This window comes from Ambystoma mexicanum, chromosome 4p, assembly GCF_040938575.1.
Source record: "Ambystoma mexicanum isolate Mex_15411 chromosome 4p, UKY_AmexF1_1, whole genome shotgun sequence".
Lineage (NCBI taxonomy): Eukaryota > Metazoa > Chordata > Amphibia > Caudata > Ambystomatidae > Ambystoma > Ambystoma mexicanum.
In genome coordinates, this window is record NC_090927.1 from 1,059,514,190 (window position 1) to 1,059,535,263 (window position 21,074).

A 21,074-nucleotide genomic window follows, 5' to 3' on the forward strand; every position below is an offset into this window, starting at 1 on the left:
AAGTAGAAAGAATTTGAAAAAGCTCAGAGAGCTTGAGGATTCCCTGTGTCTGGTAGACTGCGGTGAAAAATCTGAAGATGGCTGCCGGGGGCGGAGCTTAAGCCCTGCCACCTCATTGGCTGGGGCCATAAAGGACCAAAGTGAGGTGGAGGGACTACACAATGAAGTGGCTCATAGGCTATAATGGGCTATGTACATGCACTGCTAGGTGGCAGTGTATTAAAAAAAAAAAAAAATTATTATTATTATTATTTAATTTATCACCGAGGATTCCCAGTCTGACGACGGGGAATATTCAAGCATCTGAATCTATGAAAGATCCAATGCTGGAGAAGTAGGAGTTCCTGCTACTTCTGGGCTGGACTGGATTTCGCCTTGACAGTCTGGGAGTCTATCTACGAGCACAAACACGGCCCACTGACCTGTTCTTGGGTGGATGGCCCCTGGGAGAGTCTCAACCAAGTCTTTATATGTAAGACAAATATGTTAAAAAAAAAACACACAAAAACAAATCAACAGTTTGCCATGTTGTGCTCTCATGCAATTATGTGTGCCACTGGAGCAAGCACATCTGACAGCGCATCATTCTTGAGATGTTCCTGCTACAATACATGCCTCTTGGCGCTAGAACTATGTCCCAATAAACACCCCACAAATAAAATGTAAACCCAATATAGCAGTAAATTATTAGCTGACAAAAACCCTCATCATTTTCTCAGAGCTGGCATACTCCCGAATAATTTAAGAACAAGCCCGTGTTCAACTGAAAGGAACTGGGAAGAACGCCGATCTTGTTTTTATGCAAAAGTATGAGACGCCATTGTGAACATCTCTGCAACCCACCCTATTTTCCCACGAATATTTAATAGTTATTATTATCTCTAAAACGAATAGGGCGAGGTGTAAAAGATAGCATGCACGTTGAAAAGGCTACAATTCACCACTGGCAATGCGCCTTGCATCCTCAGTCCAGGAGTTCACTCTTAAATAATGCTATTGCCACCAGCAATATTACTCACGACGAATTGTTACATAGTTCATGAAGTGACCACAGGGTGACATTACTTCTCATTAAAAGTCACAGAAATTAATTGTCTGTTTTTTTGCCAAGAAATATAATTCCACACTTGCATGAAAGAACGTATTTTTTCTTATTAGGTGCATGCGACTGTACTAAGCAGACAGAAAAAAGCAGGCAGTTGTTCTGTTGCCACTCCTGTCACTGACAATTCAGACCGGAGTGGAGGAGTCCGTTTAATCGCAGAATATGTCAATCTGGAATTCTACAATCTAAATAAATTGAAAAATTCAACAAAGTGCTTTTAAAACTTGAAATTAGACATTTGGAAAATAAAAATACTGAAGGGAACATGAAAGGCCAGTTACCACAGACAGGTGCGACCTACCTTATCTTTTGATTCCCAGGGCATTATTGATTCAATTATGGTTATTTTATCCTCCGGAATAACATACTTTCCAACAGTCTGGAACGTAATGGTATCATCTGTCATCTTCCAATGTATTAAATCATAACCATTGAGAAATCCCAGATTGCCAAATGAAAAATTCCCAGCTGGCACTGAAAACTGCATTTCCTTTAACTTTGCAAGTAACTATAAAGGAAGCAGAGAACATTCATCAGTGACAAGTATATGCACCTGGTAATCGCTAGGCAGTGAAGAGAACCATGCTACTTGTCTTACATCTTCCATCTGTCTAACTCCAATGTACCTAACGAGTATTTCCATCTTGCACATTGCATGTAAAATATTAGAAACAGTTGTAGAGCACTTTTACCTTGGTGCTGGGACATTATTCTCTGCTATAAAACAACTGAATGGTAGACTAAATTAGGGGGATATGTGTGATCACTGCGAATCCACCACTGCACAGCTGAACAATGTCGACTTGTATTTCTTTAAACCCATTTCACTGCACATATATGCAGAGGGAGACCCCCCTCCAACTCGCCCTCAATGCCTCCCCACATTTATTATCACCCTAATCCACCCCACACATATATATGCGGCGAAATGCAGCATTACAAAAGCGATATTTTCTGCTGCGCAGTGTTGGGTTGCGCAATAATGGTGATACCGACTAGGACCTCATGGATTCTATTTAGATATGCAGGGAAACCTGCGATAAACAATTCCCATGTGGGGTGCATCTGTGAGGGTGCTCTTTTCCTCGAACCACAGTGTACATTATTCATGCGTCAAGGTATGGACATTCTCATTTCTGTGAAAGGGCCCGACTCAATTGTTTGTGCCTGAACACAAATCTATCCAAATCCATGGGTATCAATATGTAAATGATGGTTGCCGTTTTTGCAATCAAACACCTCACTGCTGATTTCCTTTGTGCTCATGGGCAACATACATTTAAAACAATGTTACCAGGCTTCCATGACTGCCTATCAGCTACAGTGTACACGCCCTACACTTGAAATGACTTGATAAAGGGAACAAGAGTTGAGGGATCCAGATAGTAGTGGGTTTGGGCAGATCCAAGGGCAAGCTAGGGTGTCTAATGCTGACTGTATAAATCTTGGAAAAAATATTTTATGAAGAGACTTCAAATTCTCCAAAATTCTGCAGCCCGGCTGGTTGCTGGTCTGCCAAAATATGCACATGCCTCTCCTATCTTATTTCAGCTTCCCTGGCTGCCTGTTGAAAGCAGGATCAAACTTAAAGCTCTCTGTTTGACCCATCAAACTCTGCATAGGCCATATTACATTTGTGTTAATGTAGCAGGGCATCGGATTAGTTCTGGTCACACTGGCATATGGAGATAAGCCTTGACACATATTTTAGTAAACAATTGCCTTAAAGTGTTTTACCTACAAGAAACTCTAGTCAATGATTTGAATTACTTATCTTACCAAGAATAGGTAGTCATTTCCAACCCACTCATTTGTCTTCAGCAAGTTTGGATAGCTGTAAGATTTGAGTATACTTGTAGTTTACAATTGAAGGCCTCGTAAAAGTGGGATAGTGATAGAATCACACTAATATTGGACCCTCCCATTCAAGTGATCCAGAGCCACTCCCTAGAGAGCTCAGTATTTCCAATCCTCGTAGTGCCAAAGCTTTGCCTTCTCTTCTCTTCAAAGTATGGGCAATTAATGGCCAAATGTTTGATTATGATATGATATGGCATTTGAAACGCGCCTATACACAAGTGTTTCAAGGCGCGACGAGGCAGGGAGGGGGGGAACAAGGGGAGACAGACAAACGATCCTACTAGGCCAGGTGTCATTCAGATCGCGCAAGTGCATGGGTAGGGGGGACGGGAAAAGTGCAAGGGGGAGAGGGGAAAGTGCAGTACAAAGTCATTAGTAAATACAAGATAAATAATAAGGGTTAGCTGGTGGCAAGTGCAGGATAAGTGCAGACTATTGCTGGGAGGGGGGGCTGTAGGGATACAGAGACAGTCCCGTAGTGCGGGGGCTGCCAGGGAGGCAGTGCAGGGGAGAGTGGCTGGGCCAAGGGGAGAGTGGCTTGGCGAGTGGCCCAGTTGCTGATTCAGTACAGTTTCAGTGATTTAGCAGGGGAGAGGGGGAGAGAAAGCAGAAGCAAAGAGGAAGGTTTTGAGGTGCTTCCGGAACTGGAGATGGTTCTCCTCAAGTTTCAGGGAGGCAGGAAGGCTGTTCCAGAGGGAGGCCCCTGCTGCGGAGAGAGATCTCCCCCCAACTCGTTGCTTGGAGAAGCGGCTGACCCTGAGGGAGTTGGAGGCGAATGAGCGAAGAGCTCGAGAAGGAAGATATTTAGGAAGAGAGAGTTGAAGATATTTTGGCCCAAGGCCCCAGAAGGCCTTGTGGACAATGCAGAGGGTTTTGAACTTAATCCTCGCAGCCACAGGGAGCCAGTGTAGCGATTTCAGTCCTGGAGAGATACGGTCCCTGGGCTTGAGGCCAAGGACAAGTCTCGCAGTCCTGTTCTGGATGAGTTGCAGTGGGCGGAGAGTAGAAGCAGGCAGATTTAGATAGAGGCTGTTACAGTAGTCCAGCTTCGAGAGAACCAGGGCTCTGGAGACAGTGAGCTTCTGGGGGAAGGAGAGGAAAGGAAGGATACCTCTGAGGAGGTGCAGCTGGTAGTGTGACTTCTTAGAAACGTCAGAAATGTGAGGAGAGAAGGAGAGTGTGGAGTCGAAGATGACCCGAGGTTTTTTGCCTTGCAGGTAGGAGCAGGAAGAGGGCCAAGAGAGGCCGGCCAGAGAGCTGCAGGGAAGGAGGGAGTGGGTGTGCCGATGAGTAGAATCTCAGTCTTACTTGCATTAAGGCAGAGGTCGTTGGCGGCACACCATTCCTGGATGGCAGAAAGACAGTCAGAGATGAGGGAAGGAGAAGAGGAGGCCGAGGGTAGCCTGTAAATGAGCTGGGTATCATCCGCATAGCATTGAAAGTTGGGGCAGAGAGCAGAGATGCGGTGGGCAAGAAGTGCCAGATACTGGTTGAACAGCCAGGGAGAGAGGTTAGAACCCTGGGAGACACCACAGGTAGAGAAAAAGATGTCAGAGAGGAAAGATCCCAGTTGGACCTGGGAGGGTCGATTTGAGAGGAAAGAGGTCAGCCAGGCCAGAGCCTGACCAGTGATACCCAGGTTATCACGGAGACGGTTTAGCAGGATGGTATGGTTGACAGTATCAAAGGCAGAAGAGAGATCAAGCAAGATGAGAATACATGGAATGTTAGAGTCAAGGTTCGAGAGGAGACCCTCACGGATGTTCAGGAGAGCAGTTTCTGTGCTTCTGGCGGCTCTGAAGCCAGACTGATGGTCATGAAGGCTACCAACAGATTCAGCATGGAGATTAAGCTGGGAGATGGCCAGTTTCTCCAGGAGCTTGTCGATGAAGGGAGTGATAGAGATTGGGCGATAGTTAGCTGGGCAGGAAGGGTTGGAAGAGGGTTTCTTAAGAAGAGGGTGGACAAGGAAGTGCTTGAGAGGGGATGGGAAGACTCCAGAGGCGAAGGAGTGATTGCAGAAGTCAGCAAGGGCAGGAGCCAAGGAGTCAATGTGGTCCTTGATAGTTTTGGAGGAACAGGGGTGGACCTGTTTTGACGAGACTTTCATAGATCGGACTTGTCTCGAAACCTCGGAAAAAAGGGGAAAGGCAGAGAAGGAGAAAGGAGGGGAGGCTGCAGAGGGGCCAGAGGCCGGGCAGGGAATAGAGGGGGGGAGGTGATAGGAGGAGAGTGAGGACAGGATGTCCTGAGTTTTTGAAAAGAAGTGGGAGGCCAGTGCCGTACAGAGGGCCTGGGAGAGGACAGGAGAGGTAGATACTGCAGCAGGATTGGCCAGCTCCTTGCAGATTTTAAAGAGTTCGGCCGAATTGTTAGATGCCGCAGTGATGCGGGCTTGGATAAGGGCTCTCTTCTTGGTCAGAACGGAGAGCCGGTATTGCCTTTGGAGTAGGTGACAGGCCAGTTTGTCAGAGGATGAACATGAAGCACGCCATTTCCTCTCTGCCACCCTGCACTTGCGTTTAAGGGTGACGAGATCAGAGTCATACCAGGAGTTGCATTTGGCTTTGGGCTTCAGGCAGATTCTCATGACAGGGGCAAGGATATCAAGAGTATCAGAAATAGCAGAGTGGAGAGAGGAGAGGGCTGTGTCAGGATGGGAGTCAGCCGAGGGGGGAGGAGGGGGCGAGAAGGTGGCAGCGAAAGCCTCAACTGACACACGCTTCATGGGTCGGATGACCGAGAAGGAAGGTGGCAGTGATGAGGGTGGCTTTGCCTGTGGGGTAGGGAGGGTGAGGTGGGAAGAAAGGAGAAAGTGATCACTCTAGGAGAGAGGAGTGGAGAGAGGGACAGAGAGGGGAAGGTCAGAAGAGATCAGGGCATCTAGAGTGTGCCCTGCAGAATGGGTCGGCCCAGACGGGAGAATAGAGAGTGAGAGAGAGTCGCAGAGGTCGCGAAAGAGTCCAGAGGAGGGACCGGAGGCATCCAGGTGGATGTTGAATTCTCCAAGAATGAGGAGTTGAGTGGTTGAGGACAGGAGTGAGGAGGAGAGGTCCGCCCACTCGGAGAGGAAGGAGGAAATTTAACCAGGTGGCCGATAGATAGTAGCCACGGTGATGGAATGGCTAGGAGAGAGAGAGTCGGCAGACAAGACATTTGAAAGAGGAGTAGGTCTGCGTGGGAATAGCCGTGGCAGGAATCCACTCAGGGAAGATAAGGGCCACACCCCCCCCCAACACGGCTGGGCCTGGGCACAGAGAGGATCTTGTAGCCGTCAGGTAGGAGTGTGTCAAAGCTGGTGATAGAGCTGGCCGTGAACCATGTCTCAGTGAGACCGAGTACGTCAAGGTCCAGTTCCTCAAGAAGGCGGCAGATATCAGAGGAATGTTTGACGGCAGAGCGAGAGTTAAGAGTGGCAATGTGGAGAAGGTTGCCATCTTTAAAGGACTTCCGGGGAGGGGTACAGATCAGAGGTACGCCCTGCGGAGGTGAAGAAGGAGCAAAGGAGGGTGCAGGGAGGGAGGGTAGAGGCAAGGTAGCCGAGGACAGAGAAGGGGGGACAGCAGGAGAGGAAAGGAAGTTGATGTGGCGCGGGTGTGGTGCAATCTGACAGAGTCTACAAATCTCGTTTTCCTCTTTCCTAGAATGCGGATACCAATGTTTGATTCTTTCATAAGCTGGCATCTGATTCATTTTGAATCTTATATAAACGTCACGCAATATGTTGCATGGAAATTGCACCAGATACGGCTGACGAGGCATCTGTTTTTTGGTAAAATGTGCAATTTCCCTGTAGGAACCTAGTGTGGCGATCCTATCGATTGTATGGCACCAATCTAACTTATAGAGTTTATACTTTATATGCGCTTGCCTAAATTCCAAGTCAGAAGTCTGTAGCCCCATTTCATGCAATAGGGTCGTCATTCGTTAAGAATATTTGGCCATAGATGGAGGGTTAGACAGTCTGATCATTTCGCCTAAGTCCTCGTACAGGGAATTTGATGGAGGAAAGAGCATTTTGGCGTAGTTTGAAAGTAGCCACCATTGATAGCGAGCAGACATTGCAGAAAGACCCAGCTCCTGTCTAAGAATGGCATTAGAAAGAGAATTTGCAAGTCTCAGGGTCTTTTTCCAAAGTACTCCTTGAATTTGATCTAAAATGCTGCCGATTGGTGTTATGCACATGTCTAAGCCGTAAAGTATTATAGCCTCCACTTTGAGGATGTAAAATTTGATCAGGGCTAGCATCGAGTATTTGCAAAATTTTGAGTAAACATTGCGCATTTGTGCATTAAAGGTATTATTTTTTTGTGTAACTTTTCTTTCCACATTTTAGCAGAATTCACATCTAATAAATCGTAGCACAAGTATTTGATTGAAGCTGCGCATGGGACAGGAATTTGGTTAATTAGCCAATTGAATGCAGGTGTTTTAGCTTGAAGTTCCGGAATATTATGATTCTTAATTTTCTGGCATTGGAATGTAGGTTATGAGCTTGCGTATATTGTGAAAATAAATTTTATTTTGCTTGCAAACCAAAGGGAGTATGATCGAAAATCCAAATATCGTCTGCAAAAACGAGCAAGTTTAACTGTAGGTGTCCCTGGGCAATTTTACAAATTTAAGTCAAGAGGTGCTGATGTTATGGTCTATGATCAGGCCAAAGTGGCCCATTTGTCTACCCTATACAGTGCTGGTCATGTGGTTGTGGTCATTGAAAGATCGCTTGCAGTGGATCCCAAGCTGTCACCATTCCCAGTGACAGGAAAAACATTTCTTAAGGTAGGGGAAATTGTATCAGCTATAAAATGTCAAGCTTCAAATATTGCTCCAAGCCCTGACAATGTCCCAGCAGACCTATTCTTATTGGAACCGGACATCTGGGTTCCCATTTTGACTTTGGGTTTCAATGCTATTTGTGCAGCGGGTGTGCACCCTGTTTCTTGGTCACGAGCAGTAATTCAGCTGATCTATAAAAAGGGGCTGAGGGCGCTTGCAGTGTCATGCAGCCCTATTTCGCTTTTAGACTCCATGTTTAAGATCATGGGGAGGGTTCCTTTGGGGAAATTGGAGTCTTGGGTGGAATGTAATAATATTTTCTCCCCATTCAGTTGGGGTTTAGACCAGGTCTTGGAACAGTGAGCAGTCCTTGTAACCTTTATTTGGTGGTGGCTCACTCGTATTTTAAGGAGGAACCTATTTTTCTTGCTTTCATGGATCTGAACACCGCCTTTGACAAGGTCAATTGTAATAAACTCTGGTGTGTGCTCTGGTCTATGGATTGTCCAGGTGCACTGGTGGATGTCCTGGAGAGATTGCATTCTTCCACAGTGGCATGTTTGAGGAGTGGGTCGCAGGGACACCGTACTGCTTTTTTGCAGGTGGAGCAAGGGGTGTGCCAGGTTTGTGTGCTGACCCCCCTGCTCTTTTGTTTGTACATTAATGGTCTGTATGATCACTTACCTAATTCTAACCCAGATGTCCCCAGGCTGGTAGGCGGCTGGTGCTATTACTGGCCTATGCAGATGACACGGTTTTGCTGGCCCCTACTCCCAGAGCCCTTGAGCGTCTGATTGATGACTACTCTTTAATAATGGATTCATGGAATCTAGGTCTGTAGTAGGTGGAAGCGTCCACCCTGTCGCTAGGTATGGCATGGAGCTGTGGGGATATAGCAATGCTGAGTCCATCCAGGTGTTGGAGAATACTTTTTTGAAACAAGTATTGGGGCTTCGACGATCAGCCCCAAATTCCACGGTGCACCTGGAGTTGGGTTACAGGTTTATGAGTAATTTTATCGCAGCTCAGCCTGTAAGTCATTGGCTCATTGAGCTAATTAAACATGGGTTATTAGGGACCCCCATTTGAAGATCCCCTGGCTTATGTATGTAATAGCAATGTTGTCAGAAGTAGACATGGTTCAATGTTTTTATATGAAAGATGTTAGGACTCGCAATCTTCTGCAATCTATTTTAATTGTATTAATTTAAGAGCAGTGGTAGCCGCCTGGTCCAATGGCAATGAAAATCAATCATGCATTTTTTGCAAAGCGCCAAAGGAAGACATGGGCCATTTATTTATTGTTTTGCCCAGCTTTCTTGTTTATGAGAGAGCGCATACTTAAACCACTCTTCCAGGGGCAGGGATTGCTTCAGTTTGAACCTGCTCTGTGCTACTTGTTATGGGGGTCTCGGTCTGTGTGGGTTTGGGCTTATTATCATTTTAAAGAATGCGTAACTTTGAGGACATTTTTTATCCAAACTGTTTGAACTGAAGGTTTTCGTATTTTGAAAATGTTGCATGGTTTTAATGATGGTGGAATTATTTTTTCTTTAAATATGTGATGTGTAATTATGTTGTTAATTGCTGATGTTTTTATGGGAACATTCTGTATTCCCGAAATCAACGTTTCTACAATGCATTGTGTGCCCAACACAACTTTGGCATACACACACACCTACAAAATTCATGTGTGCTTCAAACTAGTTTTGTATGCTTCCACACCTATAAAAAAAATTCACTTGTGCCTAAAGGTTGCTTTGCCATACTTCCACAACTGCAAAATTCAAATTTGCCTAGTGCTGCTTTCAGATACTCACCCTACACAATTCATTTGTGCCTAAGACATCCTTGATGTACTCCTACACCTACAAAATGTACATCTGGCTATGACCACTAATGCCCTTACTACACATTTCACGTGTAACTAAAACTGTTTTGACCCTCTCTGGCAGCTACAACAGTCCCCTGTTCCTAATACCGCTTCTGTGCACTCCCCAGTCTACATATTTTACATATCACTTCTGACAGTATGCCTGGCAGCTCCAGATTATACGCTTTTTGCAGGGGGACGACTACCTGACAATTCTGGCCTCCACAGATCAAGGGCTGCCAAGCTCATCTCAGGCTATCACACAACCATCCTTACAGTAACTCTAGCGCTTCCTTCGAAGGTACCATAAACTGCCATCACTGGACTACTGCTCATTACCATGTTGGATCTACTATCTACAATTATACATGCACCCCTACTTATACAACTACTTTCCCTTCACCTCAACCACATTATGGGGGTAATTCATGGATTATTTGCGTCGAATAGAACTGGATTTGTGCGCCATTCTGCCCGCAAATCCCTGTTTAACAAATGGGGATTTGCGGGCAGAATGGCACACAAATCCCGTTTTCTTGGCGCAAATAATCCATGAATTACCCCCCATATATTCCTAATTTGTTAGTTCTGTGCACCCTTTTCCTATTCTTGCTCCTCCTTACTTTTGCTCTTTTCCTTTATGCTTCCTCCATAGTTTACGGTCTGGTTACCCTGGACCGGGGCGCAATACACCAATGTCTTTGACAGGTTCTAGTGCTGTAACACCAGCACAGCAATGATTGGCACAGTATACACCATTTTGCAACATAACATGTACATATAACCGGTTTTGCCAGCTCCATTTAATCACACAGAGAAATGTAAACAAATTGCAACCCACTATCATATGTTGTGTTAACAATCTTTTATACTGTTAAAATCACCATTGCAGTGATCTTACGTTGCTGGTGCCTTGTCTGAGAAATTGGCATATTTTGCCCCTGATGGCACCCTCTAATGGGGGTATCCTCACACCTGCTCCCCTTGGATCCTCTTCTCAGGTGGCTATGGAATGGCCATCTCTTTTGGATCCTGACCCTAGGGTGGAGATGGAAGGGAGGTTCACCTGGGTGGAGGGTCCTTGGGGATTGGGAAGAGGATATCCACTGGCGAGACATGGTATCCCCCTTTTTCTTTTGAGGACCAACCTCACCACCCACTGCCTGTATGTGCTGTTGCAAACCATCTCCCCTCAATTCCCCTCATTTAAACCAATATAGTACTGGGATGAGAAAGAGGCAACTAGGAGTAGTGAACACTATAAGTCATTTCACCACTGTAGTACTGAGGCGAGGAAGAGGCCTGCAGACTTTTATAAAGGTCAGGCATGTCCCTAAATGTTCCATTAATTATAACCAGGCAATTGAAGCTGGGGACTCACACCTGCAACCTGTCAAGTGATTGCAGGTGTATAAAAGGTGGGGGCGACAAGTGAGTGTGAGCGACCAGCAGGAGAGAAGCCATGTTAATCATTGCAGACCTGGAGGGAGAATTCTGTATTACTGGAGGCAGCTGAGGTGGGTCCTGCAGGAGAGCCAGGACATCAGCAAACGACTCTAAGAAGCTTTGGAGTGAAGGGCCGGGTGGGCCATGAGAAGGCCACAGAAGTGGGAGCCTCATTGGTCGGACTGCAGACACAGAAGAGAGAAGCAGAATCACTGACAGCGTCCGCGGGATGACAGCTGAGCTGCCGGCAACACACACAGAGAAGGTGAAGAGCTTGAGGACAGATGGAATATTGGGAGAAGGTATGAAAGCAAGGAGGTTAAGGAACAAGAACACCACACAGCGAATTGTATGTGAAAACATGTTGTGACAAAGCCAAGAGGCTGACAAGGAAATGCCAGGTGAATGTGAACTATCACACAGGTAAAGACACAGAAGAGCCTGTGTGGGCTAGAGAGTCTAGGGTTCCTAGTTGTGTAACCTGTAACGGATAGACCGTGTGTTCCAACAACTGCGCCTAGACCGGGAGACCCTATTTATGAAAGCCAAAGAGGTTGCTGAAGTGAAAACAGGTGAAAGCAATCTGAATTAACTGTTAAGAAACCAGAAGAAGTGTAAACTGTTTTTGAATATTGAGAGACTGAGAGACTGGGACTAAATACAAGTTGTCAAGCTGAAGTATTGGGGAAGGGAAACCTGAGACTTTATGATCTTTGGTGCTGTCTCGAGGATTGGAACTGTCTTGAACTTTGGGAAGGGAACCCCAAGACTTTGTGGAACTGTATTCAACTTTGGAAATGGAACCCCAAGACTTTGTGGAACTGTCTTGAACTTCTGGAAGGGGAGCAGAAAAGTAAGCCAGGAGTTGGAACACTATTTCTTTTGTTATTGACTTCCCAAAACATTATTTAGCTTTAGTTTTGAGGGCAAGTATAGGTTTTGGACACAGACAGACTTTTAAGTTGAACTTCCTGACTCAGACTTTCCTTAGTTTCTTTAGGTAGGGAAATCCCACCTTGATATAGGGCAAGTTAAGCCTTCAACCATCCTGACATTTGAGTTAATAAATCATTTCTGTTTGAACTTTAAATCAGTTGTCTGTGTCTTGTTTCATGATGCCTTCACACTGAGTTCTAATAACATGTATTATTTATTTATTTGAGAGTTTGTTGGGTACAACATGCCACCTTTCCAATGCTTTACAACAATTATCAGCCTTGTAAAAGCAACATAAACATGTAAATGAAATTACATGACATATGGGCCTCATTATGAGTTGGGCAGTATCCTGGCAGTAATTGCACTGGAATACTGCACAATGCAATTAGCGTTACCGCAACTTGGTCCAGCGCAATTTGCGGCAGATCCAGAGTTGCAGTGGTGCTGTCAGTCCCCATTTGTTATGAGTCTGTAGGACTCCATGGGTTTTTTTGGCAGTATTACCGCTGGCAGTAATAGCGTCAGCGATAATAGCGTCAAAAATGGGCAGAGAGCTGGAGATTTGCCTCCAGCTCAGAGCTGAAGGTAAATCTCCAGCTTTCAGCCTAAACTAAGGATTGGGCAGAACGGTAATGTAGCGGTAATAGCATTACCGCCACATTTCTGCAGCTCTGCACAACCCCTGATGCAGCCCATAATATCCCATGCCATACCACAACATATTATAACATGCTAGGGTGTATACATTAGCAAAATAATAAAACAAAAATGATCAAAAACTCCCATAAAACCAAAACATGTCCTTTTGTTACAATAATCAGATCAGAAAATTGGTTAAAACACAAGGGTGGAACAGGTGCAGTAAGGAGAGAGGTGCAAGTCAACCAGGATTATGTGTATGGATGCCAAAATCTTACAAAGTTCATGTGTGACTACGAATGATTTGATGTACGTACCCACCCACAACATTCTGGAGTAGCTAACACTGCTTTGGCACACACCTATAGTTCCCCTATGCCTGCCTAAAACTTGTTTTGCATACTCCTTTGCTTGTGCTCAAAATGCACGCATGCCAAATACTGCTTGGACATACCTGCACACCTCCAAAATGTACATTTGCCTAAGACAGCTTGACATACTCCTCAGACTACACATTTCATGTGTGCCTAACAATACATTGGCATACAACCACACCTGCAACATTCATATATACTTAACACTACTTTGGCATACTTCCACAACTCTAAAATTCACACGTGCCCAGAATTGCTTTGTCTTACTTCCACACCTACAAATTTCAGATGTGCCTAAGACTGCATTGCTGTTTTCCCCCACCTAGACAACTCACGTGTGTCTAATACTGCTTTCGTATGGTCCATCAACTACAAAATGCACATATGTCTAAGGCTTCTGTGAAATGCTCCTCTGTTTACAAAATTCAGGTGTGCATAATACTGATTTGGCATTTTGCACTATCAACAAAATTAATGCGTACCTCGGACAGCTTTATCGCACCTTCCCCCTCCCCCCGTCTACAAATTGTGTGTGTGCCTAACATTGTCCTGGTACAATCCCACTTCATTTGTCCTAAAAATGGTGTGTATATTTCCCTGCCTAAAAATGCATATGTCCCCTTGGTCATCTTCTAGGCCTAAAATCTCATATGTGCCTAAAACTGCATAGGTGCACTCCCTCATCTACAACATTCATGACTTACAAATGTTCCCCTGACCAATACATATTTGCCCATATTTGCCAATAAAATTCATCATGTGTGCTTAACACTGTTTTGACATACTGCCTTTGTTGCAAAATGTGCATGTGCCTGGCACTACTTTGGCATCAACATTTTCTTCCTGGCACTGCTTTAGCATAACCCAAGGCCTACAACAAAGACAATCTATGACTTCTTTTGTGCACTACCCCACCTATATAATGCATATGTTCATATCACTGCTTTTACATGCGCCCCTGGCTAGAAAATCACATTAGTTTAACCCTGCTTTGGCATACAGTCCCACCTACAAAATTCACACGTGCCTAATAGCACTATGGAAATTACCCACACCTAAAAAATGTATCAATACCTAAGACTTCTTTGACATACTCCTACACCTACAAAATGTACCTATGCCTTTCAATGTTTTGGCATCTGCCAAATCAAGAAATGTCATGTGTGCTGTGATGAATTCCAAGGTATTGTCACTGCTCCCAATGGGGGGAAAACCTTCCCATGTGGCCAGAGCGGTCAGGCCCCTATCCAATAGTTCACCTAGGGGTGCTACTCAGCGTGTGGATCTCATGGGGAGAGAAATCTTCTATGGGACCAGTGATGACTATCTTGGGAGAACATGATATGCACGCCCACCATCTCAGTCTCCTCACTCCTTTCACCCTAATCAATCTTCTATAGTTCCCCACAAGTATATACATATACATATATATATTTCTGTAGGAAAAGAGACCCTATCTACACAGAACAAACTGGGACGAGGAGGAGTGAAAGCTACCCAGATGTAGTGCCTTTATCTACTGGCACGAAGAAGATCAGGCAAGGAGGAAAAACCCCACCATGGAATAAACATATGCGGTAAAGTCAATCGAAGTCAAACTTAAAGATAAACATGGAAGATGGACTGTGTGAAGAGGCAGATCATCCCTGAAGGTACCAAGAGCTGGCTGAAACCCCTCCGTGTGCATAGATTGACTCTGTACTTTATTGCTTGATCGTATGGATGTTTCCATTTCAACTTGTTCATTACTGAATTGTGAATTGCAGTCTTGATCCCTACATTTGTGGAGGTGTGGCGATACTCTAGCGGACTGTGACGCTTTGTTGAAGTATTGATTTCTCATTTGGAGGGAAACCAGCAAATTTGTCATCCTGTGACGTGCTTTGAAGTTTCACCATTTAAAGGCTTGGAGGTTGTTTTCCTTTTACCCTCTTGGGTGCCTGAATCTACCCTTTCAACACGGTGTGGAAGAGATTAGTGGATGCTTTTAAATTTATCCCCTGAAGAATGTTCGCCTGAACTGGGCAGTTAAGAACAGAAACATGTTGGGATGCTTGTTGTTTTAGTGACACATTGAGATTTTTTTTGTGTGTTATGTGATATCTTCTGTGTCGTATAAATAAGTTATCTGATGTTTTATATTTGTTTTATATTTGTTTTTTAATGTTTAGTACACTGTGTTAGGTGAGGGTAGTGTTTTTTGTTTAAATTCAGTTTGAATTATTTGAATAATAAACTTGTTATACATTTGTGTAAATCAGTTATAGCAGACGGTCCATTTTTTCAGGACTAGTGATGCTGGAAAACCTTATAGAGTTCCTGTGTGAGGGGGTTGGAGGCAAGTAAACAACACGTATCATCTTGCTCTTTATTGTATTACATATATCATCATCCCCGTTGGTGGAGTAGGATGTTTTCATGTTAATAGGGATTCTTTATACCTATTTAAACATATTAGGCTAGACACAGCAAACAGGGGAGACTTGGCAGAGCCTCGCTGAACAGACACAGTGTTCAGAGTTGTCCTGGCTCTGGAATTTGAGGTCTGGGAGCAACCGTGAGCCAGACCATACGGTCAGAGCAAGAAATGTGAGCTGAGAGGGACCAGATCTGGAAACATGGCAAAGAAGCACAGTGAGCACAGAAATTTGTGCGGAAGCCCACAGCAAACAGAAGACATCCGGCAAAGCTGCCTGAGCAAGCCGGTAATGTCACAAAGGGTACCTGGGTTACCGTAGCCTGTGGCAGTGATTACAGAGAGCAAAGGATGCAGTTGGGGAAAGTTGAAGAACCCTTTCACCCTCGCAACAGTACTTGGGGAAATATACAAAGTGGACGTGTGAGAAACAGTGCCTGGCAGGTTAGTGAAACAGGCTTGGCTACATTATACGATAAACCAGAGAGAAGGGTCTGGGACCCATATGAGACTGCAGAAGCCCTACAAGTACAGTGCATCATGGTTTGGGACCCACATGAAGTCGGGGAAGCCCCACAAGAACAGTACAGAAGGGTCAAGGACCCTTTATAGTTTAAAGAAGCATGCCCACAAGGGATTGAGTCACACAGTTCTCAGGGAATCCCTGAGAGAGGATAAAGGGGTCAGGGACCCACATGCAAGAGAGTGAAGATACAGAGAAAATCTGGAGAACTCCAAGATATCCCAGAGGGGCCTGGGACCCACACAAGTGGGAGAGAAAAAGACAATAAGTAGAAACACAGGGACGAGAACCCATTGCTAAACTACAATATACTTTATGGAACGACAAGAGCTACAATCAAGTCTGACAGGATAGTGAACCAGATTTGATAAGACATTTGAGAAGTGGAGGAAGAACAGGGGAAGGGACTCCCCACTGGTACTTGGTAACTGTGTTTTATCACCAGGAATAGAACATTAAGAATTGAACATTTGATTTGGAGTCCAGAATGAGAGAAGTCACCTTCTGGACCAAGAAGACCCCAGTTGTCCTTATTTAATATAAAGTGTAAGGGACAGAAATAGGTTTGGACACTGGACGGTGAACACTTTATGTTATAGGACATCCTGTCAGAGCCCTTAGTCTTTTTGTTGAGGTAGGGCAACCCCTCTTAGAAATAGAGCCAGATACATTTTCCTTTCCTTTTACTTTTAATAAAAGTCTTTCCCAACACATATGCCACTTCTGTGTCATACTCGGATTTCTGAACCATTCCAGGCATAAGACTGGTTTGTTCATCTTCCACACCTGCAAATTTAACATGTGCCTAACACTGTTTTGGGATACTCCCACACCTACAAAATGAATGTGCCCCTAAGATTGCTTTGTCATAGTCCCATACCTACAAAATTCTCACGCGGTTAACAGTGATTTGGCTTTCTCTCCTGCCTACACATTTCATTTGTCCCTAACACTACTATGGCAGACACCCACACCAAAAAAGTGTGTGTGTGCTTAACACTTCTTTGGAATAGAAAAGTGACAAACCTACAAAATTAATTTGTGCCTAAGACTGTTTTGGGGATGCAGCTATATCTTCAAAATAGACATATGTCTAAAAAGGTAACGTGTACCTAACACTGCTTTGGTGTTCTCCACACCAAAAGATTTCTTTTGAGCCTTTCACTACTTTGGTGCACTCCCCCGCCTGCACAATTCACAGGAGCCTAAAACTGCTTTGGTGCTCTCTTATACCTACAAAATGCACATAGTCTGAAGACTGTTTCGACATACTCGCCTACCTTCAAAATGTATCTATTCATTTATTTGAATTTGTGTTTACCATTGGCCATAGCCAGAGGGCCTGAGAGCACCTTACATGGTTCAAATATTGAAAAAGTGGGAGTTGAAAAAAGAAGTTACAAAATGTTTTCAGGAAAGGATAGGAATATTAGGATAGACAAGTCATAGCAATGGAGGAGGGCAGGATTATGTGTGGGAAACAGGTACGTTTTTGAGGCTCTTTCTGAAAGTGGTGATAGTGGATGCAGTGCATATGTGCAGAGCTAGGGTGTTCTATGCCCCGGGTGCCCAGTGTGTAAATGCTTGCTTTTCTGTTCATGTGAGTTTGCAGAGTGCAATGTGTAGAAGGTGATGGCAGGCGTGGCTGATGTTTGTGTGAATGATGGGTTTGAGTTTGTCATGAAGGTATGATGAAGTGTTGAGGTGGATGGATTTCAAAATTCATGTGTGTCTACAACTCCAATGGTGTACTTCTCTGCCTCCAAAGTTCATATATGCCTAGCACTACTTTGCTTTCACATATTTCCATCTCTACAAAATTAAAGCATGCCTGCTTTGGTGAACTCCCATACCTACAAATTGAACATTTGCCTGAGACTGCTTTGGTGAAAATCCCATGACTACAAAATGCATGCGTGCTTTGTCATACTCATAGACCTACAAAATGTTTAGATTTGCTTAAGACTGCTTTTGCATGCTTCCTTGCATGCAAAAATTCACTTGTGCCAGCACTGCTTTGGCATACCACCACGCCTATAAAATGCACATCTGTCTTAGACTGCTATGGTGGACTCTCCCACCTAAAACAATTGATGATCTAAGGCAACCTCTTTTGAAAGAAACAACTCTAGGCTGAGATGACCTGGCCAACTACTGGCCCATTACAAACCTCACGTTTATTGACAAAACCTTGAAAAAAGTAGTAACTATACAACAACTTGTCATAATCGAACAACTACACCTACTAAATGACTATATATCAGTCAAGCTTCCAAGTGTAGCATCAAGACAGCCACCATCAAGGTGGTGGACGATGCCCTACACATTTTGGATAAGGGAGACTCATGCCTCCTCGTCCTCTTTGACCTCTCTGCTACATTCAACACCGTCGACCACCACATCCTTCTCTCCCACCTCTCTGACTGGAAGGGATTCTCTAGTACTGTCCTGAATTGGTTTACCTCCTACTTCCTGGGCAGACACCAGGCCATTGAGATGAACATGTTGCATTCCAACCAATTCCCAGTCTTCTGTGGAGTCCCTCAAGGCTTAATACTCCTAGTGATCTTTTTTAACCTTTAGATGGAGTCTCTGGGCACGCTCCTCAAAGACCCCAGATAGCCATCCACCAGTAAACGAGAAATAAAAAGCATGCAGTACAACAGTCGTCTCCACAATTACCTAGCAATCATCCAGACCTAAATGTAAACTACCTACTTCAATTCGTCCTCATTCGTACCTATGCTAAACAACTTGCCCAACAATGGCTGAATGATATGCGCCTAGAAGGACTTGATTCGCAACCTTCGGATTCAGCAAAGTCCTTAGGCTTCACCATTGACAGCAGCCTGTCCTTCCAGAAACACATAGCCAAGAAGGCCAAAACGACCTGGCTCCAAACCTCCACCCTTTGCAATATCAAACACTTCCTCCCACTGCAGGACTTCTGGACCGTAGTCCAGGCCTTTGTAGTCTCACACATTGATGGGAGTAATCACACTAATTGAGCAGCAGATCAAAGAACCTGGTCAAATCACAACTTGTCCACAAAGTTAGGGGTGCCATCATTCTTTTTGATGGTCCTAAACCTCTTTAGGTACTGGGAAAGAGTTTTCCCAAATCTGGCTATCAAAGCCAGCTTCACATTCTCATACTCCATCTTTCAAGTTCCTCCACCTCCATTACAGCATCAGTTGCAACCTCATGGAGCCTAAGCAAAAGCCAACGAATCAACTGGTTCCCTGTGAGACCCAGAATCCCATGATTGTATTCAAAGGCACGCAAGCAATCCAAAATATCAAGTTTCACATCATACATACTCACTGCTTCTTTAGGCAGACAAGGCCTCTTGGGACTGGAAGACCTAGAGGACTATGGGAGGGAAACATTTTCAAGAGATAATCTTTTCATTTCAAGAGCATGTTGCATTTCCAATTCCCTGAATTTGATGTCCTGATGTTTGGCTTCAGCTTGAGCTTGCAACCTTTTAAATTCCAATTCAAGCCTCATTTTTTCAAGAGACACATATTCTGTACTAAGTGATGGACCTTATGGGGTCCCAGTGGACATAGGTTGAGGCAAAAGGGCCTGCCGAGGCAAAGAGGTGCTCCTATTCTGGGACTCCTCTCCCTCCTATGACTCTTCTAAGACATTAGAGTTAGACTCTGAATTATCATCCTCATTATCAATTTCCATATTCCCATGGTTAGTAGATGTGACCGGCCTAATACCCAAACTTTGGTGATTCAACAAACTTGCAATAAATTCATTTTTCTTTCCTATACCAGGGAGATTGCTGATTGTACACATTTTGTTCAGTTGATCTACTGTTAAAATGATCAGGGCTTCCTGACTGATGTTATCGATATTTGGCATGTTACAATTGATGTTCTAGTGGAGCTTAGCCTTGTGAAGGGTTTAGTTGAACAAAAGTAAAGCAAATACTCAATGTAACAACTCAACAATAGATCCTCACCGGCTGCCACCAGTGTTAGGCAAGATTGTATCAGTACCGTTTGGGAGACTACACCAACCTTGTCCTCCTGGCAATAGGTAACACAACCATTATTATAAGTCTGTACTACGCAGGTTGGTGGTGTGGCTGAGCAGCCTGGCTTATCTCAAGAGGGTTCAATGTGAGCAGTGGGGTTTTTACACAGAGATTCACAGTGACAAGTATTCAAATAAACTCTTACACTCAAGGTTTCTTGATTAAACAATTATTAATTTATTTAACAGTCAGTTGAATAAGCCTTCTTCAAAAGGGAGCAATATATAAGTAACACAAAAAACACTTCAAAATACACACTCTTAGTTTCTCTAAATCAGCAACTACCCATTTGGGATGACACACAGATGGTTCCTAAACCCTGAGGTGATTTAAATAAATAGGACACTGTGGACATTCATTTATCACTGGTACATTTAGAGCAATATTGAGTTTGGTGTCAAAGAAAAGGGTTTCAGAATAAAACAAAGGTTACACAAATATTCTGAAGGGGGTAAGTACGTTTGAACCTCCCAATGCAAAGTAAATTAACCCTTTCCTGGAAGAAATGTAAAGCATAAAGTTAGGGGTAAGAAAAGTCTTTCAGGGAGCCAAGCCAGCCAAAGTTAATTGAGCAAAAGTGTAGGTGAGCTGAAGCACTTCTTGCAGGTAAGTAAAAGTCTTGCATAATTTTTTAGAAGTCTTTGTAAAAAAATAGAATCACTGTAAGGCCACAAACTGGGAGGCTTGTGAGGGGCAAGCAACTCTGCAAAAGCAACCAAGACAAGTCTCAACTGATAACTAGCAAGGCTACAAGACAAGAGGCAAGTCCCTTTAGTTTTACAGTACCATTGGTTAGAAGAAATTGGTTCCAGCTGGCTTCTGTTCCTGTCTAGGTCTGCAGATCCTGTTGTTCCTAGGCCTCAGTTGTGGGGACAAGAGTGAGGATGTCTGGGAACTCCTGCACTACGAATGGAAGGTCGGCGGCAGCAATGGGCAAACTTCAGATCAGCCGCACTTCACAGTTTCAGCTTCTCGCAGCTCTCGCTAATAGCAACTCTGCGGTTCTCGCATACCACTATGGACTTTCCTCGCATCTGGGGTCCAGCACTCTGTTGAAGTGACTCAGGCT

At 44.3% G+C, this 21,074-nt stretch overlaps 1 protein-coding gene across 1 annotated transcript in view; it reads right to left on the bottom strand.

Annotated features, from left to right (window-relative positions):
- Positions 1 to 21,074, bottom strand: part of LOC138453620 (G-protein coupled receptor family C group 6 member A-like) — a 345,839-nt gene that overhangs the window by 133,692 nt on the left and 191,073 nt on the right. Inside the window, exon 4 of the mRNA XM_069606630.1 lies at positions 1,407 to 1,613. Within this exon, the coding sequence (XP_069462731.1) occupies positions 1,407 to 1,613 (207 nt within the window). The remainder of the gene's footprint in view (positions 1 to 1,406; positions 1,614 to 21,074) is intronic.